This window comes from Gobius niger (assembly GCF_951799975.1).
Source record: "Gobius niger genome assembly, chromosome: 13".
Lineage (NCBI taxonomy): Eukaryota > Metazoa > Chordata > Actinopteri > Gobiiformes > Gobiidae > Gobius > Gobius niger.
This window is the reverse complement of record NC_136864.1, coordinates 30,026,509-30,048,943: the sequence shown is the minus strand read 5'-3', so window position 1 is coordinate 30,048,943 and position 22,435 is coordinate 30,026,509. Positions and strand designations below refer to the sequence as shown.

The 22,435-nt window shown below is 41.7% G+C and overlaps 2 protein-coding genes across 2 annotated transcripts; one reads left to right on the top strand and one right to left on the bottom strand.

Annotated features, from left to right (window-relative positions):
• The first annotated feature begins 677 nt into the window (after positions 1 to 677).
• On the top strand, positions 678 to 5,921 carry LOC306973271 (actin-related protein 2/3 complex subunit 5-A-like). Its single transcript, XM_079570181.1, has 4 exons — positions 678 to 931; positions 3,458 to 3,530; positions 3,854 to 4,030; positions 4,895 to 5,921. Exons 1-4 carry the CDS (start codon positions 792 to 794, stop codon positions 4,955 to 4,957), a joined length of 453 nt encoding a protein of 150 aa, XP_079426307.1. The 5' UTR covers positions 678 to 791; the 3' UTR covers positions 4,958 to 5,921.
• A 4,930-nt stretch (positions 5,922 to 10,851) lies between these two features.
• rnf2 (ring finger protein 2) lies at positions 10,852 to 21,244 on the bottom strand. The gene is made up of 9 exons (XM_079569243.1): positions 21,179 to 21,244; positions 18,895 to 18,989; positions 16,298 to 16,458; positions 16,134 to 16,216; positions 15,930 to 16,062; positions 15,512 to 15,611; positions 14,222 to 14,394; positions 13,399 to 13,588; positions 10,852 to 11,927 (listed from the first exon to the last, which is right to left on the bottom strand). The coding sequence occupies exons 2-9, from the start codon at positions 18,979 to 18,981 to the stop codon at positions 11,826 to 11,828; spliced, it is 1,029 nt and encodes a 342-aa protein (XP_079425369.1). The 5' UTR covers positions 18,982 to 18,989; positions 21,179 to 21,244; the 3' UTR covers positions 10,852 to 11,825.
• Positions 21,245 to 22,435: the final 1,191 nt, after the last annotated feature.

Below are 22,435 nucleotides of genomic sequence, written 5' to 3'. Positions count from 1 at the left end.
CGTGACTAAAGACATGACTAACATCAATCCAAACTTCCAATGACAGTTTGCAAGAGCCTTGAATTATATTTAACTTCTATGCTAAAGGAATTCTCAGACCAAGGAAGTCTGAGCTTTGTTCATGTGGGAGGAGCTCCATAAACAGAAAACCTTCATAATGATGATTATGATCACTAAATCTGTCTTAAATTTAGTCGACTAAATTTTCATGCAGTTTTGTCGACTAAAACTAGACTAAAATTTAAGAGAATTAATTAAATCTCTACTAAAATTAAATTACATTTTCATATATGGGCGATGCCGCCGCTGGGTCACTACAATGTCAAATAGAGCTGACTAGCCGTCGTCGTGCCATTAAACTCTTTTTCTTTTTCGAAAAGTCAATGCTAAAAAATACATGGGATTTTTTGTGTCGGACCCCAACAGGTGACCGGGAGTGGGTGGGACTGTGGAGCTTAATACGCACAAATATCTACTTTTTCCCCCCCACATAAAAAGTTGCATAATGCACCTTTAATTAACCCAATTCAGTTCAGGCAAGACCTGATATTCTCCTCCAGTCCGCCAGGGGTCGCAGTTTCACCCTCCACCCGCATATCCCAGCGAGCAAAACACCAAAAATGGAAGAAACGCGGCGCGGCGGAAGTTGACGTTAGCCAACCCGGAAGCGGCGCACGGAGACCCGGAACCGCTGCTGCCTGATCTGTTCCCTATCTCTGGACAGCGAGAAACCCCCTCCGCTGTCCACCGCATTTCACGCTCTCCACTTTCCTCAAACCTCGCACGCCAACATGTCTAAATCCACGCTGTCGGACCGCTTCAGGAAGGTGGACGTGGACGAGTACGACGAGAACAAGTTTGTGGACGAGGATGACTGCGCGGAGAACCAGGGCGGACCCGACGAAGCAGAAGTGGACGCTTTGCTAAGACAATATCCTTTGAAACGAGCTCGAAACCGCGATCGAACTTCACGTCGAACCGTAAAAATACACGTGGAGGGTGTATAGTGTGTAGTCACCGAGAAATCTTATCAAAATTAGCGTCGTGCGTGTAGCGTCAATTCTACGGCAGGCTCATTAGTTCCCGGTGTGGCGGTGCATGCTGATCGGTAAACACGGTGTATGCAGAAAACGGCGGAATAAAGGGGAGGTATTTTGGACAATGCTTGTGGTTTATGGCCGTTGTCGCTTGTTATCCTGGCTTTGATTCACAGCTGTGGTGCTGTCAAAGTGATTTCCGGGTTTGCTGCTGAAGAGGGTGCGGTTGGGGGTTAGATTTCTTTACCCTGAAGGTGGACAAGTCTTCCCCTGTAATACAAACATCCGAGGAATGTACATAACCCGGACCACAGTGAACAGTTTGTCAGCATTATCTGCCCGAGAAATGTAGAAATTGTTTGTATTGTACATAATGGCCGAGCCCTAACTTTGAGGTGGGAAAGACCATCACTGTAGACATGTTTGGTCTTGAACAGGGCGAGTGGAGCAGCCCACTTCAGTTTGACAGCTGCTACAGGGCATTTCAGCCTGAACCTCTTTAACCTCCTACCACCCGCCTAAACCAGATGCATTCTGTCCTCTTTGGCTATTATATAGGCCTGTGTAACACCTCATTTGAAAGCTAAGACCCACAAAACGGATTTTTTTCCTCGCGTTGTTGCTGTGTTGTCACCTTTTGTATGTTTTTTCTTTCTTTCTTTTTTCCATTTTTGTCACATTTTTGTCACATTTTTGTCACTCTTTGGTTGAGTTTTTGTCACTTTTTTGTTGAATTTTTGTCACTTTTGTTGGAATTTTTGTCACTTTTTTGTTGAATTTTTGTCACTTTTTTGTTGAATTTTTGTCACGTTTTTGTTGAATATTTGTCACTTTTTGGTTGAATTTTTGTCACTTTTTTGTTGAATTTTTGTCACTCTTTGGTTGAGTTTAGTCACATTTTTGTTGAATTTTTGTCACTTCTTTGTTGAATTTTTGTCACGTTTTTGTTGAATATTTGTCACTTTTTGTTGAATTTTTGTCACTCTTTGGTTGAGTTTTTGTCACTCTTTGGTTGAGTTTTTGTCACATTTTTGTTGAATTTTTGTCACGTTTTTGTTGAATATTTGTCACTTTTTGGTTGAATTTTTGTCACTTTTTTGTTGAATTTTTGTCACTCTTTGGTTGAGTTTAGTCACATTTTTGTTGAATTTTTGTCACTACTTTGTTGAATTTTTGTCACGTTTTTGTTGAATATTTGTCACTTTTTGTTGAATTTTTGTCACTCTTTGGTTGAGTTTTTGTCACTCTTTGGTTGAGTTTTTGTCACATTTTTGTCACGTCTTTGTTGAATTTTTGTCACTTTTTTGATGATTTTTTGTCACATTTTTGTTGAATTTTTGTCACTCTTTGGTTGAGTTTTTGTCACTCTTTGGTTGAGTTTTTGTCACATCTTTGTTGAATTTTTGTCACTTTTTTGATGATTTTTTGTCACTTTTTTGTCACATTTTTGTCACATCTTTGTAGAATTTTTGTCACTTTTTTGTTGAATTTTTGTCACTCTTTGGTTGAGTTTTTGTCACATTTTTGTCACATCTTTGTAGAATTTTTGTCACGTCTTTGTTGAATTTTCGTCGCATTTTTGTTGCGTTTTTTGTGGCTATTTTGGTGCTTTTGTCCCAAGAAGCTTTTTGATTAGGGTAAAGCCAAACTGGAGAAAATGGGATCCGTTCAGGTGGGAGTTAAGAGGTTAATAACTCGATTGGATTCTCATATTTGCTTCACGTTTTATGCGTTCTTTGTGAGGATTTTTATTTTCCCAAACTAGAGGTTTTGATTTGATTCTGTAAAACATATATATTTGGCTTTCCAGGGAGTGACACATGTTGGCGTGCTCATTTCTTTGGATTTTTGGGAGACTAATAAACTAAAGTAGTAATACAGTAGCAGCCTATATCCAGTTTTTCTTTAGATAAAAGTAATCAGGATTCAATTGAAATTCTTGGCGTTGCAATGCCCTACAGCACTGCTTCTCAAATATTTTCTGTTACGCCCCCCTTAGGAGAAGGAAAACATTTCACCTTCTTTAGTTCACACTTCCCTCCCTCTGCCAGGAATGTTATTTCTGACTTTAGTGGACTTTTTCAGATCATTGACAGGCATGGTGCGTGGAGTCTTTCTGTTTATTCATCAGGCAAAACCTAAAACAATCATCCGCAAATATAAGTTCAGATGCAGGCAGGATGCTGAAGTATTGATCCTGCCTGCGCTATGCCGTTTAATGACCATATACCTTTTATACGGACTGCCCTTCAGTGTTGTTCAGCAGTTTCATCTCGCTGTTTTACGGTACATGATGTACATGACGTTTGCAGCAAGACGTACATAAAGTCCATCGTCATTATAATACTAGGTAAACTCAGCACTGGAGGTGTTTGTTGTGGTGGATGTTTCAAATTGTGCTCCTTGACAGTGGTTTTTAAGAGTAACTTCAATGGAGCTCTTCAGGCTGTGCTCAAGAACCCACCAATCAACACCAAGAACCAGAACGTTAAGGTGGGTCGGCTGGGCGGCTCTCCTGGGCTTCTGTTTAACCTAACTGCATGTCTTTGCCAATTGTAATGACATTAGTGACAGTTTTTGCTCCTCAAGCCTCTGTTCTGTGCACATTTTCAAAATTCCCGTAGAACATATAAACTGCTAGAAGAATAAGATGCATTTCAGAGCGTGTTTGCAGAGCTCTAAACTGCAGGATTAGCAGCTTTTCTATGTGATCATTTCCAAAGGAAACTGATTATTTAGTTGTTTTCAGAGCACTTTCTAATGCCGGGATGATTTGTGACTTACTCTCCTTATCTGTTGTGGTTGTTGTCGTTCAGGAGCGCGCGTCGATGCTGGTGGTCAAAGTGCTGAGCAGCTTTAAGAGCAGTGACATAGAGAAGGCCGTGGCGTCTCTGGATAAGACTGATGTGGACCTGCTGATGAAGTACATCTACAAAGGCTTCGAGAAGCCCACAGACAACAGCAGCGCCGTGCTGCTCACATGGCACGAGAAGGTAAATAATCAGCAGCACACAAACTAACCCCCACCTGAACCGAGCACATTGTCTCCAGTTTGGCTCAAATCTAAAAGCTTCTTGAAAAAAGTGTCAAAATAGTGACACCAATAAGACGAAAATGAGGATGGAAAATGCAACCAAAGAACGTTCCACTGATCTATGGGCGGTAACCTTTTAGATTTGGGTAAAGCTGATAAAAAGATCAGAAAGAAAATGCACTTGGTTAGGGTGGGGGTTAAGACCGTGTCTAATTATTTGTAATAGAAGGTCAGAACACGTTTGTGAGCTCTAAGCTACAGGGTTAGCAGGTTCCATGAATAAGAAGACCCTACACCAGGACATTTTAGTAACTAAACAACTGCAGAAGGTTATTAGCTAATAATCCATTAATAGTACATGCTGCAGTTATTCATAATTAAATTGTGAATAGTGTAGTGAGTCCTAAGTAGCCTAGATTTAACTCGTCCTATGACACTAATGTTTCATAACAGAAATATAAACCCTAAAGGGCAAAGTGAACTTAATGTTTGAAATAATCCATTGATTGAAATAGAAAGGGAGGATGTATTCTGTATGTCCAACGATGTCCCAGTCCTTTTTTTTCCAAATTAAGGCAATGGAAATCTGCAGATTTTGATTCCTATGAATATTTTCATAACCCTTTGTTAAATATTTTGTAAGCGGCTTGTTTCTGTTCTAAATTGTATTTGTATTTTTTTTACAACTTTATTAAAATATTCAATATTTGGCTTGAATTTACATAAAAATGTAGTTCTCACTCATCTTTATGCACATACGCATGTTTTGAATCCAGACTAAATCATTAAAGAGCTCTAATCCTGTCTGCTGTGCTGGTTTCAGGTGCTGGCCGTGGCCGGAGTGGGCTCCATCGTCCGAGTGCTGACCGCCAGGAAGACGGTGTGAACGGAGCCTCGGCTGGAACAGTGTCTGACCAAAGGGACATGTCTCTCTCTCTCTCTCTGAGTGTCCCTCTGTGGACACCATCCTGTCGTTTATTGTTTTTTGTATCTCCGAATGGGGCGTCCTGTCTCCTGCCCCCCCCTCTCCTCACGTCTTCGGCAGGACGGTGCTGGCGCCTCACTACCTGCATCACATTTCACAACCCGGGGCCTATTTCCACAGAAACACGGGATCGACGAGTCTTTAGTGAAACAGAATCGTAATAATGCGCTTGTAGGGAACCAAAGGGTCTCAAAACATGGTTTAGAAAAGGAACATTTCTCATTCATTTTATCATAAAAAAAATAATAATAAAGCTCCTGTACACAACTTTCTCCCTCCTTTATGCCCCCGTTGTAAAAGTTCATTCTTGACTGATTAAGACTGTGAGAAATCGAGCACAGCAGCTTTAAGGCCATTCACCAGTAGCATATATTTTTAAAGGCCAAATGCAGTTGTTTTTTGTTGTAAAATAAATGAGAAATGTACTTTTGCTTCCCAGTAAGACTAGTTTTCTGAATGTTTAAATGCTTAATGTTGACTGGATTAAAATAGTGTAAAGTTTACGGTCAGCCATCTCTTTAAAAACTCTTTAAAATGTTTAACATCTAGAGCGTAGTTGTATAATACATGTATGACTCATCTTACCGTAAATATCTGTGTAAAGGGGCCTACACGTTTATTTTTGGTTCTCCACAGCAGCACATTCCTCCTCTGGTGTTTTTTCTTTGATTCCTTTTCTTACGGACTGGGGGCTGCCTTCTTGCTAAATATCTGTTGGTGTTTCTTATTCAGACTTTCATTTATTTTCAACATTTTCTTTTTTAATTTCACATTTTGTACGACCTAAGTGAAGGTCGTCTTCAAGCTTTGAGTCATTGTTTTTATAAAGGAAAATAAAAGGTTAAACTTAAAAATGTGAACGCAACGCGGGCTGGGCTGGTTTATTGTGGGTCTGAATCAGTGTGTTATGATTCTGAAAGTATAATCACAGCATTAGAGCAGCCCACTGGACGAGTCACACAGGCTGGACTCAAAGCCTCTCGGTAAGAGGTGCACATAATGACCATCCATTTTCTTCAGCTTTATCTGAGGGATTGAAAAGCATTCAAAAAGATTAGCCAAAATCAAGGCCTTAAATGTTTTTTGAAGGCATTCGATTGGATTGAAACTGGTATTAAATCAAAATTTCTTGGAAAAAGATGATAATGCTCAACACTTTTAAATGGCTGAAATTTACCACTTTTTTCCCTCTCTATTGGCAAATCTTAAGAAATATATGCTACAGCATCAGTGGCGTTAAGGTATATTATTTTGGCATTAAAATGGCATTTAAAAACATTAAATCTGAATTCTGCCTGCATGTATAAACTCTGGACCTGGGGAATAGGGGAAAGCTGTAGATTCACTGTGATAGTGCGCCCTCTGCTGGATAAAGCTGATCTAGACCAATCAGTTTTTAGGAAGGTTGAGTCATGAACTCGGTTATTTAAATATTTTCATTAAAAAAAAAATCTGATGAAGAAATTTGGGAAGTGTAACTCGATGCTTCTGTTGATTGATAAAGAGAACATAACTTCCAACAGCAAAGAAATTGCTTGTTAGGCTCGAGCGCCATCAGGGCTGGCGAAGGGGCTCTTCACCCCTTCGGAACGCACTCCCCCTTTTTTGTCCCTTATTTATCCAGGATAAAACTCATTGAGATTAAAAATCTCTTTTTCCATTTTGAGTGTCCTGGCCAAGATGCAGGGGAACAAGTTTACATATAAGTTACATTTTTCCACACATAATCACAATAAACATTGCATAATTACATCAAGATAATGCACTCAGATAAAACAGCTACATGTAAAAGACTTCGTTTCTAGATTTTTCAATAGTGATTTAAAAGTATAGAGTGATAAAAGTTATTTTAACTGAAACTCCTTCTGTAGTTCATTCCAAGAGTGCGGAGCAGCACATCTAAAGGCCTTTTTGCAGTTCTGTTTGCACCCTGGGCACAGAGAGCAGGAGAAGGTCCTGAGGTAATAATAATTAATATGGTTGTATGTGTCTCCTTTTATTGTTTTTTATGACCAGAGAGCAGTGAACAGAATTGCCCATTGGGATGAATAAAGTTGTTTTGATTTGATTGAGAGCGCAGGCTGGAGCTGCTGTTGCTGCTGTTGCTCCTCAGCTCAGTGAGCTGCTGCAGATACGGAGGGACAAGTCCAGCAATACATTTATAAATCAAAAGATACCAATGTTTCAATCTACAAAACGACAAAGATGACCAGCCCACCCGGGCGTAAAGGACGCAGTGATGAGTCAACGACCTCATGTTTGTAATAAAGCGCAAAGCTCCATGATACACAGTGTCCAAAGCATGCAAAGAATCAGTGGAGGCATTCATATATATTACGTCACAATAGTCCAAAACAGGCATAAAAGTAGCATCACAAGTTTCTTTCGGGCTTCAAAAGATAAGCAACCCGAGTTTTAATTTTAATCGGTGTATCAGTTTTTTAATATGGGGCTTAAAAGATAAACAATCATCAATGAAAATTCCAAGATATTTATATTCAGTTACTAGTTCGATTTTCTGTGTGAGAACACCATGTATTTTGTCTTGTCTGAATTTAAAACTAATTTTAAATGATAAAAAGCATCCTGTAATTGATTAAAAACAATTTGCAGTTGTGTTATTGCAAGATCTGCTGAAGGTGCTGATTTATATAAAACCGTATCATCTGCACAGAAGTGCAAATTTGCATTTTTGAGACTGCATTGTCTAAATCATTTATGTAAATAATTAAAAGAAGTGGCCCAAGGATCGAACCCTGGGGTACACCGGAAGATACTATTAAAGGACTTGATTTTTTTTATTTTGGACCTTTACACATTGTGTCCTGTTTGTCAGATAATTTTCAAACCATCCAACAGTGTGGCTTGACCAGAGTCCATAAAAGTCAATGGGCGACTGAGAGCCCCGGGTCACTGACGGGCACTGACCCAGGACGTCTATCATGAGGTAGGAATGCACGAGCACAGTACTTTCCAAAAATATATAGTTTATGGTAGCAAGCGGGAACACTGTTTTCGTGTCGGAATATTTAGGCCCGAGCGACCTGCCGTCACAAGGGCCTATTGTAATGGATGACAGCCCGCAAGGCGGGAATCCACCCTTATTTTTCACTTCGTACAAAATCTATCTCCTCCTGGACCGTTTATCGGAATGAGCTAATTTTGGGTGGAAAATAATCTTGAGAAGTAGAACTTTAAAAGTTATCCAAATTATTATTCTTTTTTACGATTTTCAACCCCAAGTAAAATTTAAAAATAAGCTTCAGTTTGCAGATATAGTGTGATGCAAGTTTGTCAATGAAACTCATGGATGATATTGTGTTATATTGTGTATTGGCTCTTTGAATCACGGACATTAATCTCAGACGCCTGGGATGATTAGTTTCAGGTTAAGTCCAGTTAAAGAGGGGATATTATGCTTTTTTCAATCACATAGCACCAGTCTATAGCACATTACAATGATGACGAAACCTTCTGTAGGTCTGTAAATGCAGTAAATTAAAATAACTGCCTTGTATAAAATGTCTCTCTCAAAATGGCTGTAGTGAATGTCTTGAAATAGGCCTCTGTCTCTTTAAGAACCTCTGACTCTTTCCGACACGCCCCCTCCACACGCTGTCTGTGGCATCAGTGGAGAGGGGGTTCTGCTGAGGAGCATTGGTTGGTTACTCGGCTGGTGACGAAAGCTCGGAGGCGTCTCCAGGAGGTGGGGGCGTTCCTAGGAGGACTCAGGCAAACCTATCCCTAAGATGGCCGCCATCAGAGTTTTTACAGATTACTCAAAAATACGTGAATGTGCCAAGGCAACACTTCAGGCATGTTTTTAATGAGGGAATGACATAACCCCCCCTTTAAGGGAAAAACTACTGAAGAAGGACGTTCCACTTTATTAAGCAGACCATTATTTTCAAGCAATATGGGGAAAAAAAAGGATCTCTCTGCTGATGAAAAGCATGAAATAGTTGAATGCCTTGGTCTAGATATGAAAACCTTTGATATTTCATGAAATATTAAGCGTAATCATCGTACTGATAGGAGATTTGTGGATGATTCAGACACACACGGGTTTGTGCAGATAAAGGCACAATAAGGATGGTTTCTGCCAGACAAACACATCAGATGAATAGAACAGATGCTACAAAGCAGCAGACAGGTATTTGAAGCTGCTGGTGCCTCTGGAGTCTCCCAAACATCAAGGTGTAGGACCCTCCAGAGGCTGCAGTTGTGCATGAACCTTCTATCCGGCCTCCCCTAAACTGTTAATTGAAGCTGACGAGCAGAAACGGCTGCAGTGGCTCAGAAATACATGAAGACTCATTTTCAAACAAGGCAGGTTTCTATTATTGGACCTGGGCCTCCTCCCAATGGGACACGTCCGGGACAACCTCCCGAGAGAGAAGACCAGGAGGCACCTCAGTGATGTCTCTCTATGTGAAGGAGCAGAGGCTCTCCTCCAAGCTCCTCCCAGAGCGGCACAGTGGCACTGCAGATAGCACTGGTGCTTCACAGCTGGTTTGATTCCCCCCTGGATGTGGCCTTTATGTGGAGTTAATCCTCCAGCCAGGTGTTTCTGACCATTGGCTTCACATCTGGAGGTCACTAGGTGCCGGCCCACACTGCTCACTGCTCCTACAGGTCGCCCCAGAGGCAATGAGAGCGAATTTCCCTACGGGGATTAATAAAATATAACTTAACCTTTGAGGTGCGCCAGCCACTCTGTGAAGGGAACTCATTTCGGCCTCTTGTATCTTGTCCTTTCAGTCATGACCCAGTGAGTGACTGTAGGTGAGGGAAGGAACATAGATGGACTCAGAACCCTCTTCTTCACCCCGACAGTCGGTACACACATAATGCCCTGCAATGGAACCACTGAACCACAAAAGCACACACTGTCATGGGTTATTTTAAGATTACACTATTCATTTTGGTTTGAAGATTTTTGTGTAATCTAAAGGTTGGAAGTTTAAATCTTTCTCTCTCACACACACACAAGCCCAGATGAGTGAAAATATGGCAAATGGTCTCACCTTAGATGGCGCCTTTTTACCTTCTTTAGGCCCAAAGCGCGTTACAGCAAGGAACCACGCGCCCGTTCACTCTCATTCATCCAGCAGTGTACAACAAAAAAAATAGGTCATTTTCACCCATCACATTCTAAAGAGCCTAAAATGTTATCTATTGTAAGACCATATCCACATGACATAAGAACGATTATTAACTTTCCTTCATATGTGCTGACAGTAGACAGTGAACTTTGTGCCAGATTTTGTTTCATGTGGATAGGCCCAACAGAAAAACCAACGACCAATCTGTCCAATTTGATATTCAGGGAGCTGCCCCCACGACCCGGAAACGGACAAGTGGAAGAAAATGGATGGAAACTCAGACCTTTATCTGTTGAGATCAGAGGCTCCACAATTCTAATCGGTGAACATCTATCACTCAAATTCCAGAGACAGAAGGAAAAAAAAAATGAACCTCAGTCTCTTGAGGTTCAGTTACTGCAGTAGTCAAAACCTCCATTGCGATTCGATAAACATTGCAGCTCTACCAATACCTGGTTTAGAAGCATCACAGGATTGTAGACAAGGGATTTTTTTTTAAATTGGCCAAAAATATCGGAGGTATCAACATCAGCCTATCGTCCTAAAGTCCTTAAAATGATGTCCGTAAAAAAGGAAAAAGCCATGGCTCTTCAGAATGTGATTTCCCGCCTATGCAATCTATGACTCCATCGCCACACGCCACAACATTCAAAATCATATTAAAAACTTCCAAGAACCAGGCCATACTCATTACATAAAAATGGTTTATGGGAGCATTTTTAAACATTCGGAGTACAACTTTGCCGGATGTCGTATCTAATCACTGCAAAAATGTCTTACAGCTTCAACCAAAACCAAAATTACGACTTATTACTTTAAAAAAAAAAAGAAAAAAAAAAGACCTGTACCCCAATGCTGCACAGTCTAAAGAGGCCAGGGAGTGATACAAAGAAAGACAATTTTTTTTTCTTCTTTTTTTTTTTTTTTTTAAACAAATCATCAACATTGGACCTCATTCACCAAGAGATTACTATAAAAAAGCCTACACACAGTAAATAAGGCCCCAGTAACATGCATATCCACGGATTTCCATTGCAAAATCAAATACAAATGAAAAGTATTATTCTCATTACTTGACCACAAACCTAAAACAAATGCCATACATTGGCGGGGGGGTTTGGTACCGTTAAAGAATACTTTTGTGGTCGTTATGATACTACTGGTTTTGCTTCTGAGACCATGCTTCGGAAGTCTCGGTGGATATGAAAGCAGCGCTAAAAGAAAAGTTACAAATGTGTCTGTTTTGCTACGATAGAAAAAACACCTGGACGACAACAGCGTTTGTCGCACAATTGCACATTTTTCCCTCTTACTAAAAATCCCAGAAGAGTGAATCCTGCCGGGCCCTTGGTGAATGAGGCCCTCTGCTGTCCGCCCGCCGCATTGATCTGCTACCTCCTACAGACAGAAAGATCCAAGAGACACGAGATACAGAATATAAAACAGTTTTTTTTTCTTTTTACAGGAGTCCTTGGAAGGGGTTGCCGTCGGGCCCCTTCCCTGCCGTCGCTGCTGCTTTCCTCCGGACAGTTTTCCATGTGTGTATGTCCCCGTGGTGTCGTTCAGAGTCCGCCTCATACCGGTGGGAGAGTATCGGTCATAGTGTGTGCGTTAGTGAAGCCTCCCGAGTCGAGGGAAGGGAGTGGGGGGAAAGGGGGGGAGGTCTACTTGTGTTCTTTCGTGGGGGCGAAGTAGAGCTCCATGGGCTTGTTGACCTTCCAGTACTTTTCGCTGACCAGCTCCAGGGAGAAGGAGCCGTTGAGGACCTGAAAAAGAGAGAATTGAGAGAGGATTGAGACTAGAGGTCGACCAATATGGGTTTTTCCAAAGGTGCGTCCACACCAAACGCAGGTCAGGTTTACATTGAAAATACATGGAGGACGAAGCTTTTTGCGCATGGTAAGCTTTTGACGCACTTCCAGGGCGTCCAGCGCGGCTGTCTATGAGTTGAGAAATGTTGAACTTTTTGGAGAAATTCACAAGCGTCGACCAATCAGGAGCTTTCTCCAACAGTGACGTACGTTGTAGCTGAGCCACCGGGGCAGATGTTATGCCGGCCCGCGGATGTAAACAAGTCACGGAGGATTAGCTTCACTGTGAACCAGAGCTACTGCAGCTCTGGGACTTTTACAAAGACACACACCAGTCTTTCTTTACCTGAACACCCACGATTAAAAACGGTGACAAGAAAACTTATTTCAGTGGCTGAATCTGCGCTGGGAATGTGTTTGGGCCTCGAGGATGCCTGTTGTGGCGCTATGAACACATGCTGACGTGTGGCCAGAGCATCTTCACGCTCGGTGACTAAGTTAGACACACAAGTGTGAACACGGGTTCCAGGCGCATTTTTGACACCTGAAAAGCTTTTGGCCTGTACGCAGCTTTAGGCTGATGCCGATATTTTTTACCAATATTTTCACTCCAGCAGAGCCCGATTTCATTTTATGACTTTAGGTGATTCGGTCCTAATTTTTGTCCCAGCTTTGATTAGCTAGCTACTAGCATTAGCATGCTGCCCTTAGCATTAGCACGCCTCCGTTAGCATTAGCATACTGTGCCGCGATCAAAAATAGATTTGCTAACTTTACATCGCTAACTCAGCGATTATTCTCCAGTTTAGTGCTTCAAAATGACATGCAGCATGAACATACTGACTGTGGTTTAGTGAAGCTTATATTTAACAAACTTGTAGCTAACCAATTTTCATCATGATGCTTCTTTGTTCCCCTGAGGCCTAGGAAGTTGTGGGAGAACATGTTTTACAGCCCTGACTTCGCTCTTTCCAAGTCATATCACGTTTGCTCCCAGAGACATCGACTTTTTTCGCCGCGAGATCGGTCAATAGTCAATATTGTAAAATCCCCAAAAATCAACTAGATATATATCGGCTGGCCGACATATCATTCGATCTCAAGATTTCATGCTCAGACTTTCTAAAACAGAGCATTGTTTCCTACATCATCAAAATGCTTTAGTTACAAAGAATAAATTAAATGTTATATATAGAAATTTCTATTCTAAACTGTTAATAATATCATTTCTAAAAACATTCTTAAAGTGTGCACATGTGGCCCTACCCCTCTACTAAAACCAGTAAACCCTAACTTTGGAAATGCTTTCACTAAGCATATATTAAACCACTCTCAGTGCTTTGAGAACTTTGAGGAGGAGCAGAGATCATTGAAATGTGGACTTGTGTGCGTCTCTCTCCCAGAGTTCGGCCCCTCAGATACTCACGGTGAACTGGTTTCCGGCCGTGGGGATGTAGATGGTGTACTGTTTCTCCGAAGCGGCCTCCACGTTGACTGGACTGGCGTCTGAGTTCCTCCTCAGCTCCTCCAGGGCCAGTCGCACGGCCAGGTACTTGGAGAGGTGGTCCACTGTGGCGTTCCCCGACGTCTTGATGTAGCGAGGCACAAACTCCACACTGCAAAAGAAATCAGTGCGTAGTTCAAATGATTATTACTTCATACACTAAGGCCGGCTTTAGTAGAAATAACTAATAAAACATCAGCATATTTGTGGTCTGCAGTGAGGATGTTAAACGGAAAACATTTCACTTGTAGGCATATGCAAGTAACTTTAAAAAATATTCTAAAATGCTTTTTAAGCCGTTTAAATTCCCCTGAAAAGCCTGTTAGTGAAATAATCTTTTATCTACATGGAACCGTCAGATCATGGTTCCGTTTACAGAGCATGCACTGGGAAGAGTATGAGGCGTTCAAGGGTTGTGGGAAAGCCTCTGCACTGTAAATGTAGTTCTAAATGTGAACATATTCCAAATGCCACAAAACACAGACTCAAAGTATGTAAATTATTTACATTGCCACATATCTAATTTATTCATCTGATAAATGAATGGAATAAATTTCCATTTCCATTTAAATGCACCATCAGGGCAGCGTGTGGAGGGGAGTGAGTGGGGAAAGCCATTGGTGCAGAGCAGGGTTCACTACTAAAAAAAGAATAGCTTAATGCAGCTTTAAACTAGCTCCCTTTTTAGCTTTCACAGCACAAGAACGTTTTTCTTCCAGGTGATTCCATGCCAAGCCTCGTGTACCTGTTGTGTGCGTCGTCCTTCTCCATGAGGGTGGGGTGGGGCCTGAACACCAACTCAATCTCACTGGCCCCTCCGTCCATTGCCGGGTCCGCTGTCCCGTTCTCCGCTGCGTTGTCCATGTCCAGACCGCTGTCGTCGCTCGTCTTGGTGCGTTTGATACTGGGGCCCGCCTCCTGATGGAAACAAACAAGAGTTTACTGAACATTGCCCCATAGTGAGGGATAGAGCCCGGAACAAAAACCTGTTTTCAGAAGTTCAAATACGCTTACATAATGGGCACTACAACTACACTCCTTAAGTTTAAATGTTTTACAAATTTAATAGATTGTGTATAATTGACCTCCGGGTCTGAAATTTAACCTAAGTAGCTTAATATTATTAATTATTTTCTCTCCCTTTGCAGATTTTAGCGCCATTTCAGTGAGGAGGAGCAGCTTGTAGTTGGAGGACTGGGAGAATTTGCTTTTTCCCCTCTGTTTGATGCCGCTTGAAAACCTTTTTAAGACCTAGAATTACAAAATTTCTATGCCCCTGTCCCCCGTTCAAAGCCTTAGATTGCCTTGTGCAAAACGTTGACACAGACACGCGAACCATACATCGTAATACCTTCTGTTAGTTAGCCATGCCGCCTAATGCTAAGGATGTAGCCAACCCGATGAAGGCCCTTGCTGTTTTGCACTGACCTGATATGCTTTGCAATGTGCTTCCTTCAGATCTTCTGACTATGAGGCAGCTGCCTCAAAAAATTAGAAAGGATCCGATGGAGCAAAAAGTGGCACGATGATGCTAACGTGGCTAACACTGTTAGCTGCTCTGTAAACAGCCGTTTCCAAGCACTGCACCAGGCTCTGACCCTCGCCTCGTTATAAACTCTTGACAGAAAATTCTTGCATTATTAAATACATAAATAACGTGTTAGAGTAGCAGGTCTTAAAAACACACGCTTCAAATATAACACATTTTGAGCTAATTTAAGACTTTTTAAAGGTCTTATATTTACTAAATACATTTTTTTCCTTTCAAAGACTTTTCAAGACCCTGTGGGAACCCTGGTTTACTTGATACATGGGTAATGCTCATGAAATATATACAAAAATCATACATACCCTACCAAACTACTTTTGAAAGAAAAATCAGAAACAAACTGATGAAAGTTTGTTTCATCAGTTTGGCCCCAAAATGAATAAAAACTGGACCCTAAACCGTTTTTTCCCCCTTTGCTGACACTTTATTTAGATCTTCAGCCTTTCACAACTTGGAGCGCAACCCGAGGCCCTGTGTGCTGTTGACCTGGTTACTGTGGACAGACGCGTTGCTACAGTGAGAAGAGTCTCCGTTGTCTTCTGCTCCGCTGCCGTTCTCCACTGTGTGTCTCTTTCCACGCTGCAGTCTGAAACAACAGGAGCAGACAGGCCATTACTCAGGAGTAAGTGCACGTTTAGCAGGTTAAGGCACAGTATCGTGTACACGTGCGGAGCCCTCTGTGCTCTGTAAACACAAGAGCGGGGCCATCGGGATTTGAGTGTAGGAGGATCATGTATAATGAATACAATTATATGAAAGCTGGAGCACGCGTTGAATGAGAGCAATAAGGAAGTGCAGAAGGCCCTATTGTACCGAACTGGGACATGTGGGACAAGTCCGTTGCAGATAGAGTGTACAGGCTGAGAACACTCCGAATGTAATGTAAAAAGATCTGTGTGCGTACCTGGTCATGGCCTGTATCTTGAGCCCCTCCTCTATGCTGTGGGACAGGGCCTGCTGGTTGTTGTGTTTGCTGATGCGGGCCAAGACTCTTTCCTGGTGCGCCTCGTACTCGTCGCGGCTCGGGTAGATTTTACCTTAAAACAAGCAGGAAAAATCAGTGTCTCGAGCGTTATGCCGATCACATGACCCCACAGTCCGCACTTACTGATCAGGGCGTCGAAGTTCGGGTCTGGGCGGAGGGACCGCTTCGACACCAGTTTCTTACGACAGGTTGGACACTCTTTGTTTCTGCCAAGACAAATAGCGGACACTTTTGTTAAAAACACTGCAGTTCGTGTGTTCGTTTCGATTAGGCAGGAGGTGACGGACCCAGATCTGAGCGCAGTGATGATGCAGTCGGCGCAGAAGCGGTGCAGACATTCTTTGGTGGTCATTGTGTTCTTGAGCATGTCCAGACAGATGGGACACATGAGTTCACTGTGGAGGGAGCGCGGAGACACGGCGATCTCCAGCCCGTCTGTGATAGCCTCCTGAAACACATGGAACGGATTTGATTAGGAAATCTCCATCAATCCTGAGCCCGGTGCATCAATCTTTAATATTAACCTCTTACCCCCCGTTTTGACAGAGTGCATTTTCTCCAGTTCAGCGTTACCCAAATCTAAAAGCTTCTCGATGCCTATAGGCCAGTGTAACAGTTTGTGCCGAGTCAAGCCGAGTCAATCTAAGACTTAGGCTTCAACTTTTTATTTCTAATATACAAAAACCGGCATGGTCAAAAATATGACACCAAGCCCAGCGTTGTCACATGGGTCATAGCGATTTTTAGAAAAATCCAGGTTTAAATGAGGCCCAATGCTACATAGGAATCCTGTTTACCAAGTGTCTTTTGGAGTCGCCCCTGGCCAAAAGGGGGCGGTATCACAGCAATGTCATCTCCCCACCATGAGGACCAAAGAGACCTACAAAACTGATCGTAACTCTTTATCTGTCACGTTGTTGCTGCGTTTTCCTCAAATTTTTTACATGGTTTTGTGTTGTGTCTAGCTACCATGTACAATGATATCAGAATAAAATATTCTAGATTTTGAATTTGGGTTTTTTACAAGTTGTGAGCCATAATAAACAAAATGTTAACAAATGACGGCTTGACATATGTCACTTTGCATGTAATGAGTCTATCATATATTAGTTTCAAGTTTTAAGTTGAATAACAGAGGTAAATACACTACAGGGCCTTTGTGTGTGGAGTTTGCATGTTCTCCCCGTGTCTGCGTAGGTTTCCTCGGGCACTCCGGTTTCCCCTACCACTAAAAACATGTACAATAGGCCCGGATGAATGCGAGTGTGTTGGAAATTAGCCCAAGGCTACAAACCGGTGTGGCTTGTTTACATGCATGAGACCCATGCATGTTTATTAACATTCACTGTCTCGACCAAATAACCCAATAAACCAAACCCTGATGCAAGCTCCACACAGAAAGGCCCCCGTCCAGGTGGGAATCAAACCCGGGACCTTCTAGCTGTAAAGCGCGAGTGCTAAACGCTGCTGCACGGTGCCACACTGACTGTGTTATTGTTTTTGTGGCCATTTGCCAAACGGAAGAAAATGTGCTCGGTTCAGGTGGGGGTTAGAGGTTAAAAGTAAAATTTTATAGAAAACTAAGATGGATCAGTGAGGTTAGGCCCGTCACGATAAGATAAGATAAGATAAACCTTTATTAATCTCACAAAGGAGAAATTCACTTGTTACAGTCGGCGTTACTTCACAGTCTTATTGTACAGTCTGACAGCAGTGGGGATAAAGGCTTTGCGGTAGCGCTCCGTCCTGCACTGAGGGTGTCTCAGTCTGCCACTGAGAGAGCTGCTCAGCTCTTCTACAGTCCCGTGCAGTGGGTGGGAGGTGTTGTCCATGATGGAACAATTTTGAAGTTCGATATACTGAGGGAGGAAAATATCATGATATACATTGGATAATATAGGATATAATTATATCCTATAAAACCCACAAACAGCAATAAACATGAAATATAATGTAACCTGCAATGTAACAAAGACAAAATAGGGAATAAATGCTAATAACTGTACAGACGATACATATGGGGCCAAAAAATGCACTTTTATCTTTTATTTATTGAGCCATCGAGATATCCCTACACACATACGTACATGGCAGAAGAAAGTAATGCTTTTTAATGCTCAAATACTATATTTTTCTATATTTGCAAACATTTCATCAAACGGAGGAAAGAGACAAAACAAAAATCTTCTGATCAAAACACATTTTCGATCATCATTTCGTCATTTCGATGAACTTCTACAGTCAAATTTGGCTGCTCGATTATAGAAAAAATAATAATCACTATTATTTTAATAATTATTGAAATCACAATTGTTCAAATGATTATATGAAAAACAAAAGTTCTATTTTTCAAATAAAAAAAAACTATGCAATCATTTTCCTTGGACAATAAAAAAAAAAAGATTAAATATGCTCACGTTTCTAAACTAATCCTCTATTGAGAGATACCTGCCCCCTGCTGGCCGGCCCTCACACCTGTCCAAGCACACAGAGCCGCGCGGCCTGATGACATCATCACACAGTGCTAGTGTTTTTATGTCGGACCAAAGCATGAGCAGAAACAATCATCACAGCGGCATAATAAGGGTTTGCTTTGAGCTCCATTCAGATCTGCTCCAGAAGAAGAGTTTTAGACTCTTGTGCCTGGGCAAAGGATATCGAGGCTTGTAAACAGCGGTTCTCCTTTCCGCACAAGGTGAGCACTTAGAAATGGCATTCTCTCAAAAGCTAGGTATAAAAAATATTTGTATTATATTATTAACAGCTGATCAGACACGCTCACACAAACCGCGCAGGACGGACCTAATGCTTTTTGATGCCCCGCGGAAACCCTGGCACATGAAAGCTGATAGTGGAGTTAAGGCCATTATCTGCAGTGGTTTACCTGTGGAGTTCTCTGCAGCTCGTAGAGGCTCAGCTCCCAGGTTTTACTGAGGGGCTGCACCCCGTTGGTCTGTACCGTCTGGGTCATCTCGGACTCTGCAACACACAAGCATTACACTCAGTTAGCCATGATGGTTTACTCCACAATGTCTATAGACTTTACAAAAGCATGAATGAATATTTCATCACATGTGATGTCATTTAGGAGCACCACTTAAGAAACTGATAAGATCCCTACAGACAGGATTCATTGCCAATACTATATTGAATATCCAGCATTTTTCACAGACATGTTGAAAACTCCACTGAAATCCAAATGTAAAGTGTGGACAGTCAGAGGCCGTGCTGATGGAGGTGAACAGAGCAGCAGCAGGTAACATGAGCGAGTCGGCCTTTTTTCATAACTCTCACAATCTTAAAATGCTCTTGTGATTAAATTCTCCTTTGTGTTAGAGCTGTGCACATTCTGATCAGTATTTACAGTGATTAGAGCTGGCGAGGATTTGCGAGTGACAGTATTTTGGGAGGGAGCGGAGTCGGGGGCAAAGCTCTCAATCTGCGTTCCTACCCTCACCTATGGTCATGACTCATGAGATTTGAGTGATGAGCGAAAGGACAAGATCACGGATACAAGCGGCTCAAATGAGCTTCCTTCGCAGAGTGGCTAAGCAAACTCTTAGAGACCGGGTGAGGAGCCCAGTCACCCGGGAGAAGCTTGGGGTAGAGTCACTGCTCCTTTCCATAGAGAGGAGCCAGCTGAGGTGACTCTGGCATCTGTTCAGGATGCCTCCTGGTCGCCTCCCTTGGGAGGTGTTCCAGGCATGTCCTTTTGGGAGGAGGCCTCATGGTAGACCCAGGACACGCTGGAAGGATTATGTCTCTGAGCTGGCCTGGTGTCGCCTCGGGGTCTCCCAGAACAGCTGGAGGTGGTCTGCTTGGATCGGGAAGTCTCTGCTCAGACTGCTGCCTCCACAACCCGGCCCCGGATAAAGCGGAAGAAAATGGACGGATTTTCTTTTTTTTTAATACCAGCAAAGTGCTGTGAAGTCTCAAGAACAAGAATACTTTATTGAAGCATGAGCAATTATTGTGATATGGACGTTTTCAGCACATGTCTTTCTCAAAGCCATGTGGGTCGTCCTCCACATCAATCATAAAATTACAAACAACAAAACAAGCATCATTGCTGCCCTGATGAAAACGTTTTTTCCCCCCGTATTTATCCACACAGTGTGCCTCGGGCCTCCTGCTTTCTACCTCTACAGTCATAGCATGGTTTCAGCAAGCTTTTTTCTGCTTTAGTAATATACATCATTGTTAGGCCTACCAAGGTGAAAAATCCTCGTTTATCTTCTTACAGACTTTAATAAGACAAAGAACTTAATCTTCATTGTAAAAATCACTATGAGTTTGCATCTTATGTTTAATAAGATTAAACATTATTATTACAGCCATTAACAGACCTGATTTGTTTCATTATCTGCTACATTTATGCATGTCCTCCTTAGGGGAATAAAATCTGATTTTAAAATGATCTCACGCCTGCATGTGTAGCATTGGAATTACCTAAAAAAAATAAAAATCAACTTCTAAAAATAAAAATATTAAAAATAAGCATCATGTTCCATCTTACATTATCATATATTCATGTAGACATTATGGTTTGATGTTTATTTAATTAGTCTTATCATTGCATTTCTACTGCGCTAACACTTAGATTTGGTCCATTGTGTCGATGGATGAAATGAAAACTGCCTTTTCGATGTATTTAAATGAAATGAAATGAAAGGGAAATTCAGCAGACACGGTTCTCAGTAAAGGATTATTAGTAGGGAGATTCTTGCACATTTCATTCGGCTAGGCTAATGCTAACTTCCAGTTAGCTTACAATGCTAGCAGCTCCCCCAAAACGTACAGGTGAGACAGAAGAAAACGGCATAATACAAGAGATTTCAAGCGTCAAATAAGAACGTGGATGAATAGACAAGTGGCATATAATAAGGGGGTGACATAAGGCGGGTGGATTTGTGGTAAAAACGTACACAATGGCAAATATTTAGTCGGAATCGTAAGGTGCAATTTGTCGTTGTGACACAGAGGGGAAAACAACAACAGACCGAGCCGCCGCACTAACCTTACAGCTGTATTACTATGTATTCTCGAGCTATTTGCTACATTTGAATAGGCCGAACTGAACTGGTAAACAATCTGGCAACAGCATTACAATAACGTCGTCAACCTTAGCGGCCTCTTAGTTCAGTCAAATGAGACATTTCTGTACTTACATTTTCAGTTGTGGATACGAACAGATCCAGCAGCAGCGGCGCGTTTGGACCAAGGCAATATGGCGGCTTCACTGGGAACGGTGCATTGTGGGAAATTGAGGCGCCCAGAGGGGACCCCAAGTTTGTAGGCACGATGGCCAAAAGCGTTCAAGTTAAGACTTAATTATTATTTTTCCGGAAAGTTTAGAGGTTTTTATTGTCTGTTTTTTATTATATTTTTTATTATTCTATCTATCTATCTATCTATCTATCTATCTATCTATCTATCTATCTATCTATCTATCTATCTATCTATCTATCTATCTATCTATCTATCTATCTATCTATCTATCTATCTATCTATCTATCTATCTATCTATTTATCTGGGATTTTGACAGGACCAACAACCACAGCCTGATATCACTGTGCTTTAGTCCTGCATCAAAACACCTTTGTACATGCAAAATGTGGCCATTAGGTGAGACAGAGCGCTCATCGACAACAACAAAAAAGACTTATATAATAATTCTATATTACGCCAATAGGAAAAAACATATGCAAATGTTTACCTAAACTAATTTATAAAAATCTATATAGGCCTCCAGGCTCAATCCATACTGAAGGGAAAGTAAAAATCCGCGTTGCCATGTGATGTATGTTAACTTTATTCCGTTGCGTCCAAAATAAAAGAGGGAGATACGAGACATTGCTCCTGTCATTAAGGCAATAAGAAAGAATGTATGGGGAAACTGTTGAGCAAACTTTGAATATGCAAGGCGACTATTGCCTTTCACAGGCCTGACATATCAGAGTGAACAAAAGTGAGCACACCCCTCAGTTAAAATCCAATTACTTGGGCTCAAAGGTGTCAATATTTTGTGTTGCCACCTGTATTTTCTAGCTCTGTCTTAAACCTCTTGGCCATGGACTTATCCAGAGCTTCAGAGCGTCGCCATGGACCGTCCATTCCTCTGTGACAACCTCGCAGACCTGTGAATGTCAGCCAGGGACCATCTGTGTGTCGGTGTCCCACAGATAGATCGAGGGACATGCTTGGTCGTCAATTTTCTTCTGAAAAAGTAGATTCACGATTCGATCAGAATATTGTTTCGTACGGTATTGTATACAAAACAATATTCTGAAGGCTATTGTATTGTTTTTAGTTAAAGAACATTAACAGCAGAGGCTATCACTGTAAAAAAAATAAAAAAATAAAGAAATCCCCTGAAAAGTCACTGTGCACTGTGTAACCTCTTACCACCCGCCTTAACCAAGTG

Coding starts and splice junctions, on each gene's coding strand:
- LOC306973271 (XM_079570181.1), top strand. CDS start 792: ATGTCTAAATCCACGCTGTCGGACCGCTTCAGGAAGGTGGACGTGGAC. Junction 3,531..3,853: donor CCAAGAACCAGAACGTTAAG/GTGGGTCGGCTG, acceptor GTTGTCGTTCAG/GAGCGCGCGTCGATGCTGGT. Junction 4,031..4,894: donor TGCTCACATGGCACGAGAAG/GTAAATAATCAG, acceptor TGCTGGTTTCAG/GTGCTGGCCGTGGCCGGAGT.
- rnf2 (XM_079569243.1), bottom strand. CDS start 18,981: ATGACCCAGACGGTACAGACCAACGGGGTGCAGCCCCTCAGTAAAACC. Junction 16,459..18,894: donor AGCTGCAGAGAACTCCACAG/GTAAACCACTGC, acceptor CATGTGTTTCAG/GAGGCTATCACAGACGGGCT. Junction 14,395..15,511: donor CGTCTGTCCACAGTAACCAG/GTCAACAGCACA, acceptor TGTTTCCATCAG/GAGGCGGGCCCCAGTATCAA.